The sequence below is a fragment of the Elgaria multicarinata genome, chromosome 8 (genome assembly GCF_023053635.1).
Source record: "Elgaria multicarinata webbii isolate HBS135686 ecotype San Diego chromosome 8, rElgMul1.1.pri, whole genome shotgun sequence".
Classification (NCBI taxonomy): Eukaryota; Metazoa; Chordata; class Lepidosauria; order Squamata; family Anguidae; genus Elgaria; species Elgaria multicarinata.
In genome coordinates this window covers 8,168,943-8,190,110 of record NC_086178.1, presented here as the reverse complement: position 1 = coordinate 8,190,110, position 21,168 = coordinate 8,168,943, and the positions used below count along the sequence as shown (strand labels likewise).

Sequence of the window (21,168 nt, the reverse complement as noted above, 5' to 3'; positions counted from 1 at the left end):
GCATGTGCAGTCTTCTGGCACTACCCATGTGGCCCTTGGAGCCAAAAGGTTTATGCACCCCTGATCTGGAAGGACAGAAGGCAGAATAATTAAATGAGAAATGTTACCAAGGAGTTTATTCAATGAAAAGGGTCCCCCTTTTGTCTTTGAAAGGCACAGAATAAGAAATGTCTAGTTTTATCATTGTCTTTTTTCTGGTAAGGGAACATCAAACCGACCTGCTGGAGACTTAAAAGTAATAGATGAACAAATGAGTTGAAAGTAATATATTTTATTGGTTCACTAGTTCCATCACAGGCTTGCCTGCACATCATTTCAGTTTCTTGCTATTGCACTTACAGGTCTCTTTGAGCATGGAGAAATAGGAAAATATAGTAAACACACACTGGCTGGAATGCTTGCAAGTGCCCTCTTCTTCATTGCCCTGTCTCCCAGCATGATACATTTATATACAGGAAAAAGTACATGTGCACGAATGGCAAACTAGAAGGGGAAATCTCTTTTTCTGGTGATGAAGATTTACATAGCAACCAGTAATGTCACAGATTTATTTCAAGTTTGGACACAGTGAAGAGGTTCTAGTATAGAGTGAGCTAATCAAAGCAAGGGAGAAGATCAAAGTAAGTGAAAAAATAATGAAGGAGAAATTTACAGAAATACTACATCATAATTATTTCTGTTAGCTTTGTGAAGGGCTACAGCGGGGAATAGCACAGATTTTATAGGGATGAGGATGTCTTGTCACCCCTATTATAGATTCTTCATTGAGTTCTTTCACTCCTTCTGGCAGCTGAAACTTGAAGTTCCTCAGCAGGCAGGTTAAAAAGATGAAGAGGTCAACCTTTGCCAGCAGCTCCCCCAAACACACTCGAGCCCCTGTGGAGGAAGGAAAGGACAGACAGCAAGTGAGCAATAACCTGTTCTCCAGGGCACATATCCCAGTTAGGAATTAGGTGTGACTGTTATGAGGCCCTCGGCCATGGCCTCCTTCCACCTCATACTCTTGCTGCTACAACTCCTTTTCCATACCTCCCTTTAACTCTTTTGGTTTGCATCCCTGAAGAGGAGTGACTTTGGCCTAGGTGCACCAGTAGTGGATCCTGATTATACACAGCTTCAATGCATGTCCAACTACTGGAAGTACCTAAGACAGGGAAATGAAAATTGATGCTTTCCACCCAACTTTCCCAGCCTGTATAAATAAACATGTGGATAGGGGTAATGTGGCAGACATTGATTACTTGGACTTTCAAAAGGCTTTTGAGAAAGTCCCTCACCAAAGACTCCTGAGCAAACTTTACAGTTATTTAATAAGATAAGAGGTCTTGTTATGGATTAGTAACTGGTTAAAGAACAGAAAGCAGAGAGTAATAATATTTCTCACAATACAGTGATGTAAACAGTAGGCTCTCACAGGGGTCTGTATTGGGGCCAATGCTTTTTAACTTGTTCATAAATGGTCTGGAACTAGGATGGCTATTTTTGCTGATGACATCAAATTATTTAGGATAGTTGCTTAAGGATTGGAAAAATCTCCAAAATTATCTCTCCAAGCTGGGAGAATGGACATCAAGATAGAAAACATGGTTCAGTGTAAGAAAGTGTAAAATGAGGCATGTTGGGTGGACAGAGGGAAGCCTAGCTTCACCTATATGTGATGGGATCTGAGCTAGTGGTGACTGATCAAAAAAGAGAACTTGGGCTGTCCTGGTCAGCTTGATAAAAATGTTGATTCTCAGTGTACAGCTGCTGTATAAAGAAAAGAGAGATAGTAAATTTCATGTTAGGCATAACTAGGAAAGGGATAGAAAATCAAACGGCCTATTGTATGACCACACTTGGAATGCTGCATACAGTTCTGGTCAGTGCAGCTAAAAATGGAAGTTGTAGAGTTGGAATCTTGCAGAAAATGACAACCAAAATGACCAAGGAGCTGCAGCAACTGTTGAATGAAGAAAGGTTACAACCTCAGGACTGTTTAGCTTAGAAAAAAGTTAGTAAGGGGGGGCATGATAGAGGTGTACAAAATTATTCATGGTCTGCAGAAAGTAGGTAGAGAGATATTTTTGTCCCTCTCTCATAACAGTAGAACCATAAAGGGTCATCTCATGAAGCTGATTGGTGGGTGATTCAGGACTGATAAAGGGACGTATGCAGCATGTAGTTAAACTATGGAATTTGTGACCACATTATGGGCTGATAGATTGAAAAGAGGCTACCAGTAGCTACTAATACTGACAGATTGAAAAGAGGCTACCAGTGGCTACTAACAATGAAAGCCAGTTATTGGAAACACAAGTCGGAGGGTGCTATTGCACCCATGCTCTTCCTGTGGGTTTCCCACAGGCATCAGGTTGGCCACTGTGTGAACAGAATACAGACCAGATGGACAATTGGTCTGATCCCTCATGGCAGTTCTTAGGTTCTTATCTTCTGGGGAAAACCCAGAAAATATATTGATAGCTTATCTACAAATCACAAGCAGGTTTGGATTTCTGCATTTACCTGCACCAAATGCCAGAAATTCTTCTCTAGCCATAAAATTTCCATCCTTGTCCAAAAAATGATTTGGGTTGAACTTTTCAGGAGTCTCCCAGTGCTCAGGATCGACAAGAACAGAGCGCAGATCTGGAAAAATCATGACCCCCTGCAAGAAAGATACAATTGATTGCTTTGTCCTCTGTATGTGGAACCAAGAGCAAAATTAATTTCATACAGCATGTCTCAGTAACTCAATTAGTCACCCCAGGATATCATAGTGGAACATTTGTGTGACGGTCAACCCTATGTTAGTTGCATTGTAGCCCTGTTTACTTTAGAGGCAAAGAAATTACACAGGGTCTTTGTGAAGAATAAGCCTGTGCCGTTGCTGCTATTTTGTTTTGTTTCTTTGTTTTATTGTGGTTTTATTGAAAGGACATATGGCTAAATATAAATAAACTACTGCAGACTCTGAATGCACCCAGGACAGCACTTTTCAGGATTGTTCTTCACTTTCACAGTACTAATTACAGCCTCTCTCTCTCTCTCTCTCTCTCTCTCTCTCTCTCTCTCTCTCTCTCTCTCTCTCTCTCTCTCTGGCCTTTGCTAGACCAGGCTTTACCCTGGGGTGAACCCTGGGATCACCCCTGTGCATCCAGAAGATGCACAGGGGATCCTGGGGTCAGGGAGGGGTCAGCCCTCCCTTGCCCTAGGATAACAGGCTCCACTTTGGGCCTAGTATTTCCTGCAGTCTTGGGCTGAGTCCAAGACCGCAAGCACGTGGGCTGTTCCAAGACTTTTCCTAGCTTTAGTGATTACTCGTGAGGAGCCGGGAGAAGCCACACATGGGGCGCAGCACTCCGCAGGAGCACTGCGCCCATCGAGGCAGGGTGGGGGGAGATCGGGACAGCAGGATGTGGGGAGATCAGGACAGAGCGGGGTGGGGGGAGATCGCGGACAGGGGATTGCGGACGGGGGAGATCGCAGATGGGTGATTGCGGACAGGGAGATCACGGACAAGGGGAGTGGGGAAACCCAATTTTTTTTAAAAAAACCCCACTTACCTTTGTGCATGAGTGTTCATGCACGTCGTCCCCTTTAAATGAAAAAATGGTGGGTGTGATGTCTCTATACTTCAGTCGCCTCGCCTGATGTCAAGACGAGGGCGGGATCTCACATTGTTTACGTGAGATCACCCCTCATCCATCCCAGAACAACAAGTAGGTCTAGCAAAGGCCTCTCTCACACACACATACACACACACACACACACACACACACACACACACCCCTCTTAGAACTTAGGCCTCACTGGGAATGAGCTGTCTTAGCCCTACTCCATATTTTTTTCCAAATACAGTGCTCGTCCACAAGATTGCTGAACCGGGAGCATAGAAACTAGAAGCGTCATCTGATGGGGGAAATCGTGTTTCCCTACCATCGCTATGGCCTCCTGCTGCTGTCCCACAATAGTGATGATCTCTTTACATGGGGAGAGAAAGAGCAAGCAGTAATAACCACATGGCCCATTCCGAGGGCAGTTTTATTGTGCTGCTTTTTCTGCACACAGCTGGAAATGGCAGCAAGTTTCACTTTAAAAAACAAGTCAGATTTTCTGAGTCTCTGTGTGTGTGTGATGGAAAAATGAGTGGAAGGAGCAGGAAGAGTGCAAGAGGTGGATGTCACCATCTAAAGGACACGTGAAAAACCGTGAGTAGGCAGTAACGAGCGTGCAATAAAACATTCATCTGATGACGCTCTACTTCAGGGAAAGTAGGAGGCATGTTTGCTTCCTTTCTGTTTTTAAAAGCTTCCTATGTAGGCAATGGCAGAAAGGTAGATGAGATTCTGTTCCTTCCCACTGCCCCGCCACCCATTGCAACACTCAAGATTCCCCTGGGATGATCTAGCAGATGGGGAAATATGGCCAGAACTCTTGCTTTGGAGTTTTACTTTTAATGTTAGTTTTACTTTCCTACTGCCCTTATACAAATCTATGGTGCGACCACACTTCAAATACTGTGTACAGTTCTGGTCACGAAACCTAAAAAAGGATATTATGGAGCTGGGAAAAGTACAGAAAAGGCCAATGAAAATGATTAAGGGGCTGGAGCATCTCCCCAATGAGGGAAGGTTACATCAGCTGGGATTATTTAGCTTGGAAGAAAGGAGGCTAAGGGGAGACATGATAGAGGTATACAAAATGATGCCTGGTGTGGAGAATGTAGACAGGGGCAGGATCTACACTATTCATTACACCGTTGTTTAAGTGCATTGTTGTGTCCTCCCTTGCTACGTTACAAAATGCAACTTGAGCCCAGTCAATCGAAATACCTTTTCTTCTATCGTTTTACCCCGGCACACTCTTCTTTAGAACGTTCTTCATTATGCTCATACCGGCTCTGAAGTAAACCTCCTTCTTCTGGTGACTCTGAGCTAGACCTGCCGGGATAAGCCGGCAGGGAGGCGGGGCGACGCATAGGGACGAGGGAAGCCCTGCAGCGTCTTAAAGGGGCCACGTGCGCCCCGAAAGATAAGCAGTTTTTTAAAAAATTAAGCCTCTGTCCCCTCTTTCACCGCCCTCCCTCCCCCTCCCCCTCCCCCTCATTGCGTTGTGCCAGCTCTCCCTCCCCTCGTCTAGAAAAGCCCTCACTTGTCCTAATCAGGAAGCAAAGACCATGGTCACGAGACATGACTTTGAAAGACGGCATTGAAAACAACGAAAGGTTGGGGCACATTGTTAGTTTTTAAACGATTTTAACAGAAAGAGGAACGGTTTTAAAAGTCAGAAGAAACGTAACAACAACAGCATCACGTGACTGCTGACGTCATCTCTGCCAACTTGTTACGTTTCATCTAGACAAGTGTAGACGGGCCCAGGGAGACATTTTTCTCCCTCTCTCAAAATACTAGAAACCCAAGAGGTCATCCCATGAAGGTGATTGGCAGGAGATTCAGGACAGATAAAAGGAAGGACTTCTTCACACAGCACATAGTTAAATTATGGAATTTACTACCACAAGATTTGGATGGCAACTAATTTTGATGGCTTTAAAAGGCCATTGGATAAATTCCTGGAAGTAATGGTTACTAGCCCTGATGGTTGTGTGCTATCTACAGTAGTCGAGGCAGTAAGCCTATGTGCACCAGTTGCTGGGGAACATGGGTGGGAGGCTGGTATTGCACAACGTCCTGCTTGTGGCTCCCTGGATGATGGTTGGTTTGTGAACAGAGTGCTGGACTAGATGGATCCTTGGTCTGATCCAGCAGGGCACTTCTTATGTTCTTATGTTGGGAGTAGAGGAAGGAAAGAAGCCAGCACACATGCCTGTAATGACCTGCAGAAGCTGCTTTTAAACTGAAAAAAGAAGGTGGGGATTAAGCCACCAGTAAAAACCTGCTTCGCATGAAGAAGGTCCTTGGCATCTCCAGATAGGGAAAGAAAAGCTCCTGCCTGAAACCTTGAAGAACTGCTTATCAAATTTGCAGATGACACAAGATTGGGTGGGATAGCTAATACCCTGGAAGACAGAAACAAACTTCAAAGTGATCTTGATAGGCTGGATTGCTGGGCTGAAAACAACAGAATGAAATTTAATAGGGATTAATGCCAAGGTCTACACCTTAGAAAAAGAAACCAAATGAACAATTATAAGATGGGGAATAATGTACTACAAATGAGAAGGATCTTGGAATTGTTGTAGATCACAAGCTGAATATGAGCCAACACTGTGATGTAGCTGCAAAAAAACCCAAATGCTATCTTGGCCTGCATTAATAGGAGTATAGCTTCCAAATCACATGAGGTACTGGTTCCTCTCTATTCAGCCCTGGTTAGGCCTCATCTAGAGTATTGCGTCCAGTTCTGGGCTCCACAATTCAAGAAGGATGCAGACAAGCTAGAGCATGTTCAGAGGAAGGCAACGAAGATGATCAAGGGTCTGGAAACAAAGCCCTATGAAGAGAGAATGAAAGAACTGGGCATGAAGAGAAGTCTGAGGGTAGACATGATAGTACTCTTCAAATACTTGAAAGGTTGTCACACAGAGGAGGGCCAGGATCTCTTCTCGATCCTCCCAGAGTACAGGTCACAGAACAACAGGCTCAAGTTACAGGAAGCCAGATTCCAGCTGAACAACAGGAAAAACCTCCTGACTGTTAGAGCAGTAAGACAATGGAATCAGTTGCCTGGTGAGGTTGTGGCCTCTCCCACACTAGAGGCCTTCAAGAGGCAGCTGGACAGCCATCTGTCAGGGATGCCTTGAGGTGGATTCCTGCATTGAGCAGGGGGTTGGACTCGATGGCCTTGTAGGCCCCTTCCAACTCTTCTATTCTGTGATTCTATCAGTTAGTGTCAACAATACTGGGCTAGATGGACCCATGGTCTGACTCAATATTAGGCAGCTTCCTATGTTTCTAATGTCCCTATACTTCAAAACCTTTCCCACCTGCTCTTGAAAATAATCAGAATGCCCATTTCCAATTTGGACATAGGGGAGGTGTTTCAGTTCAGCCCTAGACTCCACATTTTCTTTCCATAATAAAAGCTGGATGCTTACAGTTGCACCTTTGAAATATGTCAGGTTTGCACTTTTGAACCCAATCATAAATATGTGAAGCTCCTTCCTCCTGGGATACAGGATTACAGTCACAACTGTATTCTGTACCTTGGGAATGGTCAAACCATTTATTTTCACATCCTTTGTCGGTTGTCTTGGGAGCCCAAAATATAAGACATATTTTGAACGCTGGATCTCGTGAATTACGGCATTAACGTAGGGAAGCTTCTTCTTATCTTGATAGCAGATTGAACTAGAAGAACTTAAAACATCTTCAATCTCCTTGTAGGCTTTATCTGGGGGAAATGATGAAAATGCAGGGGGTAATTTGAATATTATTATTTTCTTTTTTATAGAAAGCTTGAGTAGCCTCTGACAGAAATAATAATAATAATAATAATAATAATAATAATAATAATAATAATAACTTATTTCTTACCCGCCTCTCCCTTTGAATAGAGGTGGGGAAAAGCATTAATACAACAATATATTATAAATCAAATGCATAAAACTAATTAAAAGAGCATATAAAACCAATACAATATTAAAATAGCAGTCATATTTATTCTACATGATATTATTCTCTATGTCTCTTAATGAATCACAAATAACAATACATTTATTATATTTATTATTATTATTATTATTATTTATTTATTTATATAGCGCCATCAATGTACATGGTGCTGTACAGAGTAAAACAGTAAATAGCAAGACCCTGCCGCATAGGCTTACATTCTAATAAAATCATAATAAAATAATAAGGAGGGGAAGAGAATGCAAACAGGCACAGGGTAGCTTCAAAGCTTTTCACGGTCTAGCTCCTGTCTATCTCTCCTCTCTCATCTCACACTATTGCCCCGCTCGTGCTCTCCGCTCCTCTGGTGCCATGCTTCTCGCCTGCCCAAGGACCTCCACTTCCCTTACTCGGCTTCGTCCTTTTTCTTCTGCTGCCCCTTACGCCTGGAACGCTCTTCCAGAACACTTGAGAATTACCAACTCAATCACAGCTTTTAAAACTCAGCTAAAAACTTTTCTCTTCCCTATAGCTTTTAAATGTTGAGTTTGTTCTGACTCTATACTGTTAGCCTCACCCTACCCGGTGCCTGTTTGCGCTTCCCTGTGCCTGTTTGCATTCTCTTTCCCTCCTTATTGTTTACTACAACTTTGTTAGATTGTAAGCCTATGCGGCAGGGTCTTGCTATTTACTGTGTAATCTGTACATTACCATGTACATTGATGGTGCTATATAAATAAATAATAATAATAATAATAATAATAATAATAATAATAGGGTAAACAGGCACTGGGTAGGGTAAAACTAACAGTATAAAGTCAGAACAAAATCAAGTTTTAAAAGCTTTAGGAAAAAGAAAAGTTTTTAGCTGAGCTTTAAAAGCTGCGGTTGAACTTGTAGTTCTCAAATGTTCTGAAAGAGCGTTCCAGGCATAAGGAGCAGCAGAAGAAAATGGACGAAGCCGAGCAAGGGAAGTAGAGACCCTTGGGCAGGTGAGAAACATGGCATCAGAGGAGCGAAGAGCACGAGCGGGGCAATAGTGTGAGATGAGAGAGGAGAGATAGGAAGGAGCTAGACAGTGAAAAGCTTTGTAGGTTAACAGGAGAAGTTTATATATTGGATTCTGAAGTGAATTGGAAGCCAATGAAGAGATTTCAGAAGTGGAGTAACATGGTCAGAGCGGCGAGCCAAGAAGATGATCTTAGCAGCAGAGTGGTGAACAGAAACCAACGGACTGATGTGAGAAGAAGGAAGGCCAGTGAGAAGAAGGTTGCAGTAGTCCAACCGAGAAATAACCAATGCATCAACAAGAGTCTTGGCAGAAGAGACAGACAAAAATGATCGAATCTTGGCAATATTATACAGGAAAAAACAACAGGATTTATATAATGCCTCAATATGAGGAATAAAGGAGAGCGAGGAATCAAATATAAAGCCAAGACTACGAGCTTCCTTGACTGGAGTAAGTGTAACATCATTGACAGTAAGAGAGAATGAGAGATGAGGAGAAGGTTTAGGAGGAAAAACAAGCAATTCAGTCTTTGCCATATTAAGTTTCAAACGACGATGAAGCAACCAAGCTGAGATATCTGAGAGACATGCCGAGATACGATCGTGAACATCAGGAGAAAGATCCGGAGAAGAAAGATATAATTGTGTATCATCGGCATACAGATGATACTGGAGGCCATGAGATTGAATATGATTACCCAAGGGCAACATGTATAAAGAAAACAACAGCGGACCAAGCACCGAGCCTTGCGGAACCCCTACAGAAAGGGGAAAAGAAGAAGACAAGCTGCCATTAGCCAACAAGCTGAAAGAGCGACCCGCTAGATAGGAGGCAAACCAGTTATAGACAGAGCCACAAAATCCAAGGTCATGAAGGGAATCTAAAAGAAGATCATGATCAACCGTGTCAAAGGCTGCAGTTAGATCAAGGAGAATAAGAACGGAATAATGGCCTTTAGACTTGGCAGTAAAGAAGATCATTGGTAATCTTAGTAAGGGCTGTTTCAGTGGAATGCAAAGGACGGAATCCAGATTGAAAAGGATCCAGATCAGAGTTACTAGAAAGAAAATCAAGACAACGGGAATAGACCACACGCTCCAGGATCTTTGAAACAAACAGCAACAAAGAGACAGGTCGGTAGTTAGACAGAGATAGCCTATCAAGAGTAGGTTTCTTGAGAATAGGAGAGACTGTAGCATGTTTAAAAGCAGAAGGAAATGAACCAGAGGACAGAGAAAAATTAATAATATGAAGCAAGGAAGGGAGGATAGCAGGGATAAGGTTAATAAAGACGCGAGAGGGAATCGGATCACGAGAACAAGTGGAGGGCTTCGAAGAGCGCAGTATTGTAGACAGTTCATCAGCTGAGACCGAAGGAAACGCAGAGAAGTTTGCAGGAGGAACTGACAGATGAGGAACAGGAACTGGAAGAGGAGCAGAGCTGGCCAGATCGGAGCGAATAGTTTGGATTTTAGCATTGAAAAAAGAGGCAAAGTTATTAGCAGACAGAGAGGCGGGGAGAGATGGTGGATTAGGCTTCAGGAGAGAATTGAAGGACGCAAAGAGCCGCTGAGGATGCCTAGCATTTGACTGGGATATTTATATCCCAGCTTTGTCCAAGAAGCTCAAGACAACATACATAGTTTTCCCTCACCATTAATTCATGCAAGTACCCTTTTAAGCTGAGAAATACAGACTATCCCAAGGCTAAGAAGGGATATAAGCTTATTGGGCTGTTGAGGGGGATGGGGGATAGACTCCAAGAGTTTAATGGTACAAGGCAGGTGGGTTCATAATCCAGGAACAGCAACAATTTTGTTTAGGAGCAACGTTTTGTTTAGGACCAACATTATTGGTCCAACAGTGGAATGGTTGAATCTGCCTGTTTAGCTCCCTCCCACATCCACATTTTTTAAAATATCAAGTTGCGAGTGGAGAAGGAAGTTCCAGAAATAAACACACGGACAACAGAGTATGGGATTAAACAGGGTCTCTTTATTTATATATGGAGATTCTCCTCTCCATGGATCTGTGTGTGAACGTGCGGGAATCAATCTTAAACCCAGCCCCCTTTCCAACCACACTTGTCTGTTTGGAGAGAACAACCTGCGTCATCTCCACTCAGGCTGCACAATCGAGTAGATGAGACAAGAAGGTCCCCAAAGGCAAACCATATCCTGGCACGAGAGCTGTGTAGCCCATGAGGAGCAGGACCTCTGCCTTGCCAATCGCCATAAAGGTGCCAGAGTGCTCACCATCCCTATCCCGACTGCCCAAAATTACCCCACAACCCTGCCATTTATATTCAACCTAGTTATCCTCCAACTCTAAAGATTGGATCCAGTAGAGAGCATGCGAAAACCTGCACATTGGTAAATGGCAGGGAAAATTCCTACTCAGCCCCTTCTCCAAAGAAGATGGACGGTTATTTCTATACTGGTTTATAGGGAGGGAGGGTGGGGCCGAGTGCTTTGTGGGGGTGAGCCTTTATAGCCTTGGCTCCACCTCCACCTCATGGGGCAGCACACGTGCAGTTCGTACTGCATTTCCTTTCTGCCTCCTCCCCCCTTGCAACCATCTGCCACCGCCCAAGCCATGCCTGCTGGGCTGTGAACGGCCTTCTTTCTGTCCCTTTTATGAAGAAATATATGCTTTTTGGCTAATTCTAATCAAAAGCAAATGAAACAAAATTCTTACCCACTGACACTAGCCAAATTCAGTGGATACAGCGGTTTTCTCCTGAAACTGGTGGGAGTAGTTCTCTCCAAAACAGGAAAGTAGAATCATGGAGTAGAAAGTAGAGTTGGAAGGGGCCTACAAGGCCATCGGGTCCAACACCCTGCTCAATGCAGGAAGCCACCCTAAAGCATCCCTGACAGATGGCTGTCCAGCTGCCTCTTGAAGGCCTCTAGTGTGGGAGAGCCCACAACCTCACCAGGCAACTGATTCCATTGTTGTACTGCTCTAACAGTCAGGAGGTTTTTCCTGTTGTCCAGCTGGAATCTGGCTTCCTTTAACTTGAGCCCACTATTCCGTGTCCTGCACTCTGGGAGGATCGAGAAGAGGTCCTGGCCCTCCTCTGTGTGACAACCTTTTAAATATTTGAAGAGTGCTATCATATCTCACCTCAATCTTTTGAGGGGAGCATACAGGTCTGATACAGAGCATACAGAACATACAGGGGGGGGATCTACACTATTGCTTTTAAAGCACTTTAAAGCACTTTGAAAATGTTTTGAAAACTGTATATGCAGTGTGTCCTGGGCTCCAACAGTTGTCAAAACGGTTACAAAGCGCTTTAAAGCAGTAGTGTAGATCCCCCCCTGGACTGATTTGCATAAGCCCTATCCACTGGAATGAGTGTGAAGAGCAGCACCCTTGAGGGTATACTCCATCCATTGCTGAAAATGAAATAATCATGTGAAGTAGGGTGACCATATGTAAAGGAGGACAGGGCTCCTGCATCTTTAACAGTTGTATTGAAAGGGGAATTTCAGCAGGTGTCATTTGTATATATGGAGAACCTGGTGAAATTCCCTCTTCATCACCACAGTTAAAGCTGCAGGTGCCCTGCCCTCTTTTAAATCTGGTCACTCTAGTATAGCTCCTGCACCTTTAACTGCTGTGATGAAGAGGAAATTTCACCAGGTTGTCCATATATACAAAGGACACCTTCTGAAATTCCCTTTTCAATACAACTGTTAAAGATACAGGAGCCCTGTCTTCCTTTTCATATGGTCACTCTAACTGTTAAGTCCAATGTTATATTTTCTTATTTGTTAAGCCTTTTTTCTCTGCTCATGTAAGTTTCTCTTCAAAGTCCAATCCTTCAGCAAAACTTTCCTTGAACCACCTAAGTCTCACAATGAAAGAACATCCACTTTACCTGACTCTCCCATATCCCATTCCCAATTTCATTACACATTTTTCATTTTGTTATTGCACATGCCCCAATCATTCACGAGCTACTCCATCTCTTTTTGTCCAAACTCTGTGGAGACAGGGTGTTCAGACAACATTACATTCTCTTGTTTCATATAATTCTACAAATTATAGGTCTCAGGAACTACATAGAAAGTGAAGAATAATCAAAGTCCTGTGAGTTAGTTCACCCCCATGTTTTCTAAAACTCCAGTCATGAACTCATTTGTTCATAAGTTCCATTTCTTCAAAGAACCTTTTTGGAAGAACACATTTTAGAGATGAAACTGGATGTGTGTGTTTTTAACTTCCTTATCTTAGCATTTCATTTGATAGTTATGAAATCTTAAATGAATTACAGTCAATGAGAAGGATCAAGAGTGTCCCTTGCTTCTATTGGACTGATCTATCTCACCTTGAACATCTGGATGATTTGTCAGGAGGAGCAATGCCCATTGCATAGTAGTGGCAGCTGTGTCTGTTCCAGCGATGAATAAGTCGTGAATACTCTGAGCCAGGTTCTCGTCATTGTAGGTAGAGTTGGGCTCATTCTTCCTCTGATGCTGAAAATAGAAAAAGTAAAAAATTTGGTCATTGCTCAATTTTGGAAGGACCTAAAAGGTGTTTCATTGGATACCTGGTGGACCTGGGTTTGGAAGATTGCCTTATCTGGAAAATTAACAAACAAGTTACAACTGGCAAAAGGAAGTAGGGAACATGATACATTCGCTATAGATTGGTATCAATTTATTATGTATGTGGTAACACTCCATTTCATAACGCTCTGCCTGTAGCACATCGGTCTCTCTGGTTCATGTGAATGATGGATTTTATATTTTTCTGCCTTGGTTTATTATAATTACTGAATGCTTGGACTATCACATGTAGGGGTTGGGGGGAGGAAATAGAGTGTTAATTTTCAAAAAAATTCAAATTAAAATCAAATTTGTATCAGAAAAAAAAGGAAAAAATAATTTACAATTCATTACAGGCTGCCCTTCAACACTTCCTTCACTTTCTCTGTCCCCTCCCTTTATTATCCCAGCAGCAAATCTTGTTTCACAGCAGAGTGTGATGAGGCTGTTTCACACATTCATGCGCACACAGCGGCTGTTGTTGCATGTGAGGGATCTGAGTGTTGAATAACTAATTAGAACTGTCTGTTGACCTCAGACAAGTTCAAGGCGAGGATCGGTGCCTCAGAGAGTTACTCAAGCTGCTTCCAAATCTGAGGTGAAGCACGCTTCTTTAAGGAGTTGGCTCCCGGGGAGGACTTCTAACACCTTTTTAACTTTTGATACATTTTGGTAACCTAACCTCCCCCATCTCTTCATAAATAGAAAAGGCCAAGCGGAAAAGAAGGGGAAGGCAGAGGAGGGGTGTAGTTCCTGACTGACAGTTCTAGCTTCCAATCAGTGCTTCTAAGAGGAGCATAAAAAGAGGCTGTTCCTACTTGGAACTAAATGCCACTGTATCCAAAGTGTGGTTAGGACTGAAGCTTCAATGATTTCTCTCCTCTTTGCTAGTTGACTGAGCTCCATCAGGTGACCATTTTATTGCATGGTCGTTGCTGGGAACTCATGGATTTTCGCAGGTCCCTCTCACAACATTGTCTGCCTCCCACATGCCTCACGCCCCCTGCTAGCCTTCTTCACGCCACAAAAAAACACCCCAGTAAGTCTGACTTATTTTAAAGATGGAAGTTGCCACTATCTCCTGCTCTGTGCAGGAGAAGCAGCGTTATCAAAACGGCTCACTGAATGGGCCACATGCACGTTGTTTACTTCCTCTTTCAAAAGAGGAAGCAATGAGAGACAAACGTGTGTGCGGAGAAGCGACGGAAAGCAAACGCGATTTTCCTCGTCTGATGGAGTTGGTGGCTGGTTGTGTCCTTTGGTTTCAGAGGTTTGAATGGCTTTTCCTTCTGTTCCTTCCTTGCTTGCTTATTGCAGGGTAGACTTTTCCAGAAATCCACTCCCTTGCACTTCTATTCCTGAGGTTTGCATTTCCCTTTAGGCCATTTTTCTGGCCAAGCCTGAAGTTGTAGCCACCAAGTGCCACCACATGGCCTTTCCCAAGAGAAGGGAGTGTGGGAGAGGGGCCAATCTGTGACACTGCCTGAAGAGGCATCCAGTGACCACCACCTGGCATTTCCCAGGGGAAGCACTGGCCGGAAGCATGCCAGCTTGAATGCTGCCATTTCTGCACACAGTGCTTTCAGGAAGCATCCAATGCCACAGTCTTTTCCAAAAGAAACACTACTCTGGAGTGTAAGGCTTGTCCTTGTACTGCTTGTCACACATTTCAGCAGAATGACGTAGAATCATAGAATAGCAGAGTTGGAAGGGGCCTACAAGGCCATCGAGTCCAACCCCCCTGCTCAATGCAGGAATCCACCCTAAAGCATCCCTGACAGATGGTTGTCCAGCTGCCTCTTGAAGGCCTCTAGTGTGGGAGAGCCCACAACCTCACCAGGTAACTGATTCCATTGTCATACTGCTCTAACAGGAAGTTTTTCCTGATATCCAGCCGGAATCTGGCTTCCTGTAACTTGAGCCCGTTATTCCGTGTCCTGCATTCTGGAAGGATCGAGAAGAGATCCTGGCCCTCCTCTGTGTGACAACCTTTTAAGAGTTATCATGGTTCCCCTCAATCTTCTCTTCTCCAGGCTAAACAGGCCCAGTTCTTTCAGTCTCTCCTCACAGGACTTTGTTTCCAGACCCCTGATCATCCTGGTTGCCCTCCTCTGAACACTTGTGAAAGGCTGTGGATGAAATCAGGTACATCAGCAAACCAAAGTATATTCCCGTGCATACTGTGTTTGTACGGATGCCCACCAAGCTCCCCCACTCCCCAATTCACAGCACTGCATGAGCTTCTTTGCAGCCCAGCGAGTGCCAATGAAGCCGTAAAGGCCTTATTTACAAAACTTGGGAAATAATACGCAATTTCCAGAGCCAACATTGTTCTGTTCAATGGAGACTCCAGAAGAGAGCAAAAGACTGCTGGCGGCTGCCAAGCAAGGCGATGCTCAAAGAGTGGGCCCACAAACACGCTGAAGACCAGCGAGCTGGGTACAGGGCAGTCCCCAGACTCCCAGACCCAGTCCCTATGACAAGCTTTCCCATTCAGTGGAACATCTGACTGATATCATTCTATTTCATGCAGTCTCTGGCTGTGATACTGTATCCCACATTGTTGAACATAGCAAGAAAACCATATGAAAAGTATTTTGCTCAGAACATGGTCTTCTTTAAAAAAAAAAATCTAGGAAAACGCGATCTTCACCAACAAACCAACAAGTCAGCTGAGAAATTTGTCTGCAATGTGTACAATTTTCCAAATGAAGGCAGCTATGATAAGGCAAGACTAGTTTTATTTGTCAAATGCCGATCACCTGAAATATTACCTCCAACAAATGATGCACTTAAGTTCCACATACTGGTGGCACAGATTCACCGCTGAACCATGATGCTCACTTAGGCCAGGTAGGGCACAATCCTATTTGCAGCCTATTCCAAGACAGCTGGAGCATGGAAGGGATCTTCTCTTCTGTGCTCCAGCTGTCTTTCATTTTGCCTACGTAGGTGATTTCAAGAAGGGGAGGAGCCGGGAGAGCAGCGTAAAGCAGCTCTCGTGGTCTTTTCCCCTCCCTGCTCATCTCTGCACTCTGTTTCCAAGCATGGAGAAACAGCTAGAACCATAACAGCCAGGAGGGAGAGGCGGGGAGCATGGTTTCTAGGCTCTGAGGATGGTGCCCTGTAGGGCTGTGCATCAGCCCCCTGAACCGCTTCATGGCCTGATCCGGAACTTTCGGATGGGGCCTGAACCAGTCTGCGCTGATCCGACCCTCCCTCAACGCGTTCCAGATCGGATCCTGGAGCGAGATCCAAAGGCTCGGATCGAGATTCACCTGCCATTTTGCCCCCCTTCCCCACTTACTTGCCTCCATGGCAGAGGCAGGCAAGTGGGGAACGGGGGATAAAATGGGGGGCAAATAAGTCCCCCTTCCCCTTACCTGGTTGCACCATCCACCGCCACACAGACCATGGTGGTGGTGGGCGGCAAAGCCAGATAAGGCCCCCTCCCCACCACCACTTACCTGCCTCCATCACGGTCCAGCGCCAGCTTCAACTGAGACCCAGGCCTCTTCTGGTTTGAGGCCTGGCCCTCAGATGAAGCTGGTGCCGGACCGTGATGGAGGCAGGTAAGCCCCCCCTCCCCCCTGCCCCCTTATCTGGCTCCACCGCCATCACTGCATGGACTGTGGCGGAGGCAGCACCAGGTAAGCCCCCTCCCCCACACTTACCTGTCTTCGGAGCTCTGGATTGAGGTGAAGTGATCCACTTTGTCTCGATCCACAGCTCCCCTGACCCAATCTGGTTCCACCTTTGGCGGAGGCGAATCAGGCTGCTCCGCTCCCGCTTCTACGAACCAAAGTGGAGCGGGGCACAGCCCTAGTGCCCTGTTTTTGACATGGGTTCCCAGAAACCAAACAATTGTATGCCCCCTCGGCAGCATCTAGAATAACATGAGGTCAAAACCAATACACAACTACATAAAGACCTTGGAGGAAGAGTGGTATTAAAATGTAAGAAATAAATGGAGTCGCATAACCTAGTTGATTAAAAAGGTCAATCTTTTTTATTGTATCAGGACATGTTTTCATGTGGAATGAGCAGTATTTATTTATTACATTTATATCCCACCCTTTTTTCCTCCAAGGAACCCAAGGCAGTGTACATCATCATCATCCTCTCCATTTTAACCTCACAACAACAACCCCAGGAGGTGGGTTGCGCTGAGAGTCTATGACTGGCCCAAAGTCACCCAGTGGGTTTCCATGGCCAAGTGGGGACTAGAACCCGGATCTCCCAAATACCAGTCCAACACTCTAGCCACTCCACCACACTGGCTCTCCATAGCCATCCATAGTAATTTTAAGTATAGAAGCAAGAGTCGATAGGCAAGATCCCTTGACACATTCGTTTCCATTCAACAGCCACCTACAGTCGGGGTTATGGAAATATCTGCCTTTATGAGCCATGTCACTGAACACACTTATGTATGGACTACCCTACTTTAGTAATTGAATTTAATAAGGGTGAAATATGGGAGAGGGACTGAGTGCAAATATTATTTGAGGCCTAGAGAAAATTAGGAAGAGGGCTTTCTCTGCTGTGGCACCCTGGCTGTGGAACGAGCTCCCCAGAGAGGTTCGCCTGGTGCCTACACTGTACTCTTTCCATTGCCAGCTGAAGACCTTTTTTATTTTCTCAGTATTTTAACACCTAATTTAACTTAAATTCAAACCTTGTTTTAATTCTGTATTTTAACCTATATCAATTTTTGCAGTGTGGTTTTATCCTGGTTGTGCTTTTTATATTGTACTTTGTATTTGTGCTTTTAGATTGTTAGTTGTTTTTTATGCTCTTCATGGTTTTAATTTTTGTGAACTGCCCAGAGAGCTTCGGCTATTGGGCAGTATTGCGATATGTGGATGTATATACCTTTGAGAGGCCTGTAGCTGCTAGTCTCCAGGTCCTCATTGCCACATAATATCATTTCGTAGAAGAGTCCTGAGGGGAGCTGTTAGGCTGGACTCATTAGGTATGTATTGGGCCAAGTATTGAATGGTGCCCAGAATTCTTTGGAGACCTTTCTTATCTTCAGGGGGAGGTAATCGGATGATTGCTTCCACCTTGCTGTTGACCCATGCTGTTGGATTAGTCACCTTTGTAATGACTCCCTTTGTCTCTAGGTCTTCCAATGTTGTTTTCAAAGGGGCTATGACTGCATATGGAACCTTTCTGCATCCATGCACCACAGGTGATACTGTGGGATCCACATGAATATGATGCACACCTGGGAAACGACCCAGGCCTTCAAAAACTTCAGAATAGTGTTTGAGGAGACCCTCCATCTTGGTTGGAGAATGCACTGCTAATACGTGCACATGTCTGATCAAGTCAAGGGCTACACAGGCTGACCGACCCAGAAGTGGTGGATCTCCAGTTTCTGTGACATAGAAGGTTAGATTTTGATTCTTAAGACCATTTTTGCAAGGAGCTACAATGGTACCTCTTGGTTTGACCTTTGCTCCACCAAAGGCAACTAGTGTCACATTTGTCATTGCTGTATGCACTTTATCCTGCAAGCACTCTGCAATGTCTTTTGGAATTGTGTTAGCATCAGATCCAGAATCTAACTTGAAAACAACTGGAAGTCCTGCCACAACTACTGTGCTATACCAGGAGGGGATCTACACTATTCATTACACCGTTGTTTAAGTGCATTGTTGCGTCCTTCCTTGCTACGTTAGGAAATGCAACTTGAGCCCAGTCAACCGAAATACCTTTTCTTCTATCGTTTTACCCCGGCACACTCTTCTTTAGAACGTTCTTCATTATGTCGTCTCTGAAGTAAACCTCCTTCTTCCTGTAACTCTGAGCTTTGCTAGACCTGCCGGGATGGCAGGGAGGCGGGGCGACGCGTAGGGACGAGGGAAGCCCTGCAGCGTTTTAAAGGGGCCACGTGCGCCCGGAATGATAAGCGTTTTTTAAAAAATTAAGCCTCTGTCCCCCTCCCCCTCGTAGCGTTGTGCCAGCTCTCCCTCCCCTCAACTAGCAAAGCCCTCACTTTTGCGCCTCTGCCTTTGGCCGTTTGCATAACCATTCACACATATCCCCCCCCCTCTCTCTCTCTCTCACACACACACAGGATCACTGGGGAGAGGCTTTAACCTCCCCACTCCAGTGATCTCAACACAGCCAAATCACTATTCCCAGACTGCTTGGGATCGCTGGGGGAGCAAGATGAAAGCCTCCCCAACACACAACACTCCCACTTCAGCCAAAATTTCTATTCACAGGAAGCAAAGACCATGGTCACGAAACATGGCTTTGAAACACGGCTTTGAAAACAACGAAAGGTTGGGGCACATTGTTAGTATTAAAACGATTTCAATGGAAAGTGGAACGGTTTTAAAAGTTAGAAGAAACGTAACAACAACAGCATCACGTGACTGCTGACGTCATCTCTGCCAACTTGTTACGTTTCATCTAGACAAGTGTAGATTGTCTCCAGGCTTCTGGGCTTCCCATGAGCCTAGCTTGATGGCATGTAGTCATTACTCCCATGAATAAGGCATTTACATCTTTGGTGAGACTGGAAGGCTCAGATTGTGTCCTACACATTTTAGCAAAGTGATTCCTTCCTGCACACTTATTGCAGGTCTCTCCAAAAGCTGGACACTGCCTGGGCCTGTGAACATAACCGCATCTACTGCAGGAATTGCCCCTTGCCGCTGTAGGTCTAACTGTTGCAAAGGTCTGCCTTGGGGCCTTTTTACTTTCTTGGTAGCTTATGGTCCTTCCGCTTTTATGTTGGATGGCTAAGATGCTTGTTTCTGAGGTCATTGCTGTTGCCTGAGCCCTGATAAGAGCCTTTGCTCTACAGATGGTAATAGCTTGCTCTAGAGTCAACTTAGGGTCTTCTAGAAGCTTTTCTTTAAGCTTGCTGTCTGAGATGCTGAAAACAATTTTGTCTCTAAGCATCAGGTCTGTGGAGGCCCCAAATTCACAATGCTGAGATTTTTCTCTAAGGGCTGTAACAAAACAGTCTATGCCTGCTTCCTCATTATAAGGAAGCTGCCAGAACTGGTACCGTTCAAAAACAGGGTTTCTCCTGGGCTCACAATAATTTTTGAATGCAGCAAGGGCTTCTTCTAGTGTCTGACTTTCAGGATCTGCATAGATATTAGGAATGGTGTTGTAAATTTCTAAAGCCTTTTCTCCTATGCAGTGCAGCATTACAGCAATTTTGTAGTCTTCTGACTCTTTCTCCGCTTTTGTAACTGTAAGGTATACTTGTAGTCTCTGTTCCCATTTCCTCCAATTTTTTCCTAAGTTCCCAATAAAGCTTAGCTCAGAAGGACGTTTAAAATGCTCCATGTTTTATTCCAATATGGCGGCGGGCACTAAAACCTCATATTGAGGCAGTAGCTAAATCCTGTCATTTTTTCCTGTATAATATTGCCAGGATTCGATCATTTTTGTCTGTCTCTTCTGCCAAGACTCTTGTTGATGCATTGGTTATTTCTCGGTTGGACTACTGCAACCTTCTTCTCACTGGCCTTCCTTCTTCTCACATCAGTCCGTTGGTTTCTGTTCACCACTCTGCTGCTAAGATCATCTTCTTGGCTCGCCACTCTGACCATGTTACTCCACTGCTGAAATCTCTTCATTGGCTTCCAATTCACTTCAGAATCCAATATAAACTTCTCCTGTTGACCTACAAAGCTTTTCACTGTCTAGCTCCTTCCTATCTCTTCTCTCTCATCTCACACTATTGCCCTGCTCGTGCTCTTCGCTCCTCTGATGCCATGTTTCTCACCTGCCCAAGGGTCTCTACTTCCCTTGCTCGGCTTCATCCATTTTCTTCTGCTGCCCCTTATGCCTGGAACGCTCTTCCAGAACATTTGAGAACTACAAGTTCAACCGCAGCTTTTAAAGCTCAGCTAAAAACTTTTCTTTTTCCTAAAGCTTTTAAAACTTGATTTTGTTCTGATTTTATACTGTTAGTTTTACCCTACCCAGTGCCTGTTTACCCTACCCTGTGCCTGTTCACATTCTCTTCCCCTCCTTATTGTTTTATTATGATTTTATTAGAATGTAAGCC

General features: G+C 44.4%; 1 protein-coding gene across 1 annotated transcript in view; it reads right to left on the bottom strand.

The window, feature by feature from the left end:
* Positions 1–679: 679 nt before the first annotated feature.
* Positions 680–21,168, bottom strand: part of LOC134402382 (cytochrome P450 2C39-like) — a 43,233-nt gene continuing 22,744 nt past the window's right edge. Inside the window, exons 6-9 of the mRNA XM_063131800.1 lie at positions 12,905–13,052; positions 7,148–7,335; positions 2,506–2,647; positions 680–876 (exon numbers count right to left, since the gene is read on the bottom strand). Coding sequence (XP_062987870.1) covers positions 680–876; positions 2,506–2,647; positions 7,148–7,335; positions 12,905–13,052 — 675 coding nt within the window. The remainder of the gene's footprint in view (positions 877–2,505; positions 2,648–7,147; positions 7,336–12,904; positions 13,053–21,168) is intronic.